The 6,445-nt window shown below is 32.5% G+C and overlaps 1 protein-coding gene across 3 annotated transcripts in view; it reads left to right on the top strand.

Moving 5' to 3' along the window:
- Positions 1-6,445, top strand: part of LOC108752287 (probable JmjC domain-containing histone demethylation protein 2C) — a 331,473-nt gene continuing 325,028 nt past the window's right edge. For all 3 annotated transcript variants that reach the window (XM_018493015.1, XM_018493016.1, XM_018493013.1), the window contains exon 1: positions 1-239. In XM_018493015.1, the coding sequence (XP_018348517.1) occupies positions 84-239 (156 nt within the window). In that variant the 5' untranslated portion in view covers positions 1-83. The remainder of the gene's footprint in view (positions 240-6,445) is intronic.

The following is a 6,445-nucleotide window of genomic DNA, read 5'->3' as shown; positions in this document are numbered from 1 at the left end:
TGCGAGGGAAAGGGTGACTGGCGGACCCGGCTGTGGCGATCCGAAGTCGCGGATTCGGCACGCCGTGGTTTACCGAACGTAATATGGCGTACAAGTTTCGCGAGGAGATCGTGGGAAAGAGGTTTCTCTCGGTGAGTGGTTTCACCAAGCTGAAGGTGAATAAAATTAGTGAGTGGGGTTGGCGTGCGGGGGTGATACGTGCTGCCAGTCACAGGGATAACGGCTGTCATGACCTTCAGGTGAGTGTCCTAAAAACTTGCTCACGTTTTCTTTTTCTTCCTTCGCGCGTTTCACGCGTTTTCCCGCGAGATCGTCAGGCTCGCGTTCTCGTTTCAGGTGTGTCGTTACCGCGTAGTTTCTACGCGGGTCGATTGTTGGTCACCGCGACCTGGCGTCGCGCGCGCGACGCCTCGCGCCGCGCCGCGCCGCGTCGTATCGTTTATGTTTACATCGCGGCGTGGTGTGACCCTTTGGTGCGAATATTCCGAATCTATGTGCTCGAATACAAGAGTCTTGTATAACGCAAAGCATTATGCGCGAGATAAATGAATTAATCGAAGTTTTTGAAATAAAAAATTGATTGATTTTCATACATACAATTTTCCTACAATAAACCGTTATTTAGGTTTTAAATCTTGAACCGTAAGAAATTGATCAGTCACAGTCGAATGTGAAAAGAATAATTTAGCCTAAGTTTTAAGTTACAAGAAATTGATCAATCATGTTCAATTATTCTTTTCGCATTCAACTGGGATTGGTCAGTTTCTTACGGCTTCAGACTTGAAACTTATTGTTAGATAATGACTTATTATAGAAAGCTTATTATGCATTATAGGCTTTCTACAATAAGTCATTACCTAAGGTTTAAGTCTTAAGCTATAAGAAATTGATCAATCATAATCGATTATTCTTCTCACATTCGACTGTGATTTGTTAATGTCTTATGATTTAAGACTTAAAACTTAGGTAATAGTTTATTGTAGAAAGCCCATAATGCGTTTCGCAAAAACAAGTTTTTTATATTTCTTTAATTTTCGATGAGTCACTCCATTTCGAACCGCTGAAAATCAGGATTCTTGCCCATTTCGGCAAAGTCACTTTCAATGACAACATGTCACAAGGAATGAAAATCGTCTCATCATTCTCCGCCGGGTTCGATATTACAGCCATAAATATTGGGAAATCATAATTTATTATTAGACACCGCGGTTGCGATGCGCGTCGAAATCATTTCCGCGAGACGTAGACTTTCATCGAAGTCACACCACATTTTTATTAATATTTTCCGGCTATTGAACTACTTGCCATATTTACGACTATATTTCGTTTGCATTGTTTGGTCAGAACAATAATTAAAATTGCAAAATGTTTTTGTAATGTTTTTGTAATGCCGGATTATGTAGTTGCTCTTTCGAAAACGCTACAACATACTGCATTATTTGGAATAAAATCATCGTTACCAGCGATTTGTAGTCGTGGATATTATTCGATACACAAAATGTGAATCATTAATCATAATGTATGTAAAATATGAAACGATGTTAGTTAAGCGATTTCGAATTTTATGAAAAGATTGGAATGGAATGACGATCGATCGTAGCGTGTACGCGTATGCGTTTCTGAAAAAACTTATAACTGCTTTATAAATATTTGCGAACAATATTGAAAATTTGTGTTATATTTCAGCACGAGATAGGTACTTGATTTATACGAGACAAATTAAATAAAGCAGTCGGAGGTTCTTTGAAATTTACATACGTATCTTTTTAATTACACGGATCTTTGCCTTTTCGAAAGACATTCGTCGAAGGTCGCATATTTAAATGGCGAATGTTTTACACACGCGAATATTCGTCCGAATTTTAACAAGTACGATAAACTCAACATGTTCCTAATTTTTCTCTGTTAATATTTTTATTATCAATAGAATTTATATTATCATGAATTGCATATTATTATTTAATCACATATTATCATAAATATATATATTTTGACGTACGTCAAACGTTAATTGTAATTACACTTTATTATAACCTTGGCCATAAATATAAAACACTCTCAATTTATTACATTTTCTTTAGAATGAAAACTGAAGAGAAAATCACAATATTAAAATTGTTATAACAATAAATATTTCAATAAATCTGTTTTTAAATTATTTTTTGTTAGATATAGAACGTTTATGTAAATTTGTGAGGGTGCTTTATACTTATGATTAAGATCTGTAATTTGGGTGGGTAATGAAGATAATTATATTCTATACAGATTATTATATTCGCGTTCCATATTTATTGAACTAGTTTATAAGTATTGAAAACTAATAGTTATACTTATATTATATTTGACTTTATGATTATATATTTGAGGTTTATTTTGAATTAAAATATTTGCGAACATTTCAATCTTATAAATCGTAAGTCAATGTCATTTTAAAAATTAAAACATTTCTTCATCATAAAAATCGTTGAAGCGTTGCAACGTGCAGATCATATTTTTAAATATTGATCCAAATTTTAATATTCCTTGAATAAAACGATAGATACATATTCATAGAATTATATTATTGTAATATAATTCTATGAATATACATTACGTGAATATGTTACGAATTATATTAATTGTTCGTAATTGCTCGCGACAATCACGACAACAATTAATATAATTACGTACTTAAGCTTATCTGTCAAGTGTTTTTCTTTTCCTTTCAAGTCAAGTCATAACTATTTCAGTTTTCGAGGACATTGCCAGCTTACATACCAACGTTGTTTGTACGCACAAATACACATTCGATGGTGTACATGTTTCGTCTTACTTGGCTGGTGATATTTGCCAATTATACCACGTGGCCCAAGACCGCGATTATTATACCGGTCGAGTGTAAAATCTCGGAAAATCTCAGTCTCGGCGGTCGATTTTTGCATTCGTTTCGTGACGTCGAAAGTTGCAATACTTGTTTTCGAATCAAGTAAATTGTCTTCGAAAAATCGTCGTCACGGCTTCGTTACGCAACGGGTTGAATTTCGGAGCATTCGGACACATACGTGCGCGAAATTAATTTGGAGAGACAATACTTATCTCTTATGTAATAAAAGAAGCAGTTGTCCTCGGGTATCACTTATTGGTCAATAAAACTGTCATCTAGATGATGATAATAATATTAGCTTACTTACATATTATTATCTTAATTAACATCGCAATTATTGAGAGGTTTTCAAAAGAATGTTGCGAATTTCGGATGTAATATTTTGATAAAGAAACGTTATTACGGTGAGAATATTAATATTTATTATGAGAGACATATAACAATATGTTATGCATTTATGTAGGAATATATTATCTAATTACATGTTGATAAAAAATTTCTTTGTATTAATATATTATAAAATATTATATTAATATGGTAAAGAATAAAAAATTTAAATTTTTTTATATTCTTCCATTATAACACTTCAAATCGAATCTTATTTTGAATTATGCATTATATGCAATATAAATTTGATCATTATTTGATAATCCCGATGATCCATTAATGATATATTTAACAACAAGCATGTATTTATATTTTACATTTTGCATTAATGATTTTTCCACAAATCAAAAATAAAGCTAATGATATACACATTTGATGAGTTTTTGTAATAAACAGAATGTTTGCTATATCATAAAAAAATCATCTCTTTATACTACAATACTATTTCATTAGTATTACTAAAATATTTCAAAAATAATTTACAAATAATTTTGAAAAATTTAACAATGATAAATCTTGATTAATATATTAAATGATTAATATTTCATGATTAATATTTCACTTAACTAATATGTATCAATTGCTGTTAATTCTTTGAGTTATATGCTAGAATTGTTTAGGTAATTCCACGGTTTAAAAATTTTTAAATAAATTACGTCATTCATCCAATCCATTATCGAATCCATCGTCTTCATCCAGCCGTCTGTTTTATTAAGATTACTAAAATATTTTAAATTGCAAAAATAATTTCAAAAAATGTAACAATCTCGATTAATATATTAAATAATATTCCACTTAACTACTATTTATCAAATGCTGTTAATTCTTGAATTATATGCTAGGATTATTTATTATTAGGTTATCCTACAGCTTAAGCATTTCTTTTCATAAATTATATTCATTCATTCAATTCAACACTAACGTCACTAACTGTCAGTCGCGATACAGTCGATCGATCTCCGACACTCGGAGTTAATAATACCCGTACTTATTCGTGGCACTCATTAACAGTTCGCCCGGTTTCAACTATCCCTAATGACCCTCGCGGCGTCTGCGAATTTATCGCGGCGCCAAGAAGCATCCGGACGCCTCCCGCAGTGAATTTAGTTGACATCTGTTTAGTATTTGACGCCTCTAAAGGGTCAACGACTACAAACGCCATTAAGTATTCCGGGGTCATCACTGCCGTTCACAGACGGCTTCCCGTTTTCCGGTTTTCCAGTCTCGAAAAATGCTATTGCACTTCTCGACTCGCGACAAACGTATCGACGAACTTGGCCAATAAGAACTTCTGGCTCTTAGCCGGTGGTGAAAGTTTTTAGGCCATCGTTTTAAATTCTGGCTAATAATAATCCTATATAGCGAGATATTCGAAATAAGGAAAATAGTTTCTTCAAATATCCAAGATATAAGAAAGGATAAGATAAAACTATTGTCTTTATATCTCTCTTCCTTTTCTCACTACGCATGTCGATAGTGTCGGCGATAAAGAGAAGAACCTTGAAGTATTGACAAGTCGTTGAAATATCGAACGCGGAGAAAATAGATGTTTTATCGATAAGGGCGTGCTCGGGTATGAAACTCGCGTGCTCGTCACCTTGAAATTTCTCTACGCTAACTTTAGATGTGAAATGATGCATAACTTAACAATACACTATAAATCGCAGACTGAGGTGACAATGAAATGTGAGACACGTTATACATTAATCACATAAAAATTGTGTTTAATTTTATTTTATTTCAATGTTATTAAAAATCATGTTTTAAGAAAGTTATGCACTTTAAATAATTAAATTTTTTATTTAATTAAGATTTTTTTCTTACATTAAGAAAGCAAGATATTCTTCGAAAACTTTGCAGGAACTACGCACGGAAAGAACGATTTTGTTTGTGAAGTATCTAAAATTTAGTTATTAGATTTAGATCTGTAAATAATTTAGATTGGAAAATAGATAATTATACAGAACGCTTAAACGTTAAGTTGTCAAAAGTTTTTTAACATTTTAGCGATTGATTTAAGTTTCTTACATAATTATATTGACAGTCCAAATAAAAGAGTAAATAATATTTTCAGTATGTAGCTAAATTTTTAGATACACAGTTGGAAAATTTCTGTTAAAAACACATTTTATATGTTCCAAATGGTCCGCTCGAATTTATGTGTTAATTTAAAACGACGAGTGTGTTAGAAGGTAACACAAATATCATGTGAAAAATTAAGACAAAAAAAACGTAACACAATTTGTAAGCAATTACATTTTTTCGCTAAAATTAACATTTATAATATATGTGTTAAATCAATACGCTTCAATAAATTTCATTTGGAATATGCAAAATACATTTTATTTATTTATCTGAAAATTCCGTTTTAAAAAATATTTTTATATTAATTTGTTCACTTCACTCACATAAATTGTGTTATATTTTAACTAAGAAACGTCGAATATCAGTTTAACACAAAATATTCAAATATCTCATTGTATTAAGTTAACACTCGGAGATACAAAAATACAATATAACATTTTCACAAGGTTTCGAATCGTTTCTAATACAAATACAATATGTTTTTTTACTGTGTACTTCAGCAAAATCATTCTTTCTGTGTACATACGCGATAAAGTTTGCAATTGAAATATTGTAAGCAACTACGATTTTTATCGAAGTATTAAGAATACATTCTATAATTTTATTTTAATGATTTTTCGAGATTTACGTTATTATCTTGTGAGAAATCTTTAGAAAGATACTTACTTTAAAATCATTCTAGGTTCCTTAATACACATATTCATTATATATATATATATATATATATATATATGTACATATACAATATAGCGAGATTTTTCGTACAAATCTTTCCATTGTTTCAATGCCGCTTTTGCGGCGCACCTGCCGCGTCTCCGAAGAAGCACCGTTATACTCGGTACACGAAATATACGAAGCGCCTCGAGGAAGACGGTGCAAGGTAACGCGGTGACGCAGGATGGTTGGAAGGTGCATTGGCCAGTAAAAAATTTTGGGAGAGGGCGAATCGGTTGGTTAGGGACCACGGGTGAAAGGGGGAACTGTTGCAAGGTTCAGTGAGATGGCGATGGTACCCTCGAATTATCGGGGACTCGCGATCGTGCTACAAACCCTGAAATTTGCGGTTCGCGAAACCGCGTACTGGCCACTGCGGCACCGCGTACCCAACAC

This window comes from Trachymyrmex septentrionalis, unplaced genomic scaffold, assembly GCF_001594115.1.
Source record: "Trachymyrmex septentrionalis isolate Tsep2-gDNA-1 unplaced genomic scaffold, Tsep1.0 scaffold6, whole genome shotgun sequence".
In the NCBI taxonomy this organism is placed as follows: domain Eukaryota; kingdom Metazoa; phylum Arthropoda; class Insecta; order Hymenoptera; family Formicidae; genus Trachymyrmex; species Trachymyrmex septentrionalis.
This window is presented reverse-complemented; position numbering and strand designations above follow the sequence as displayed.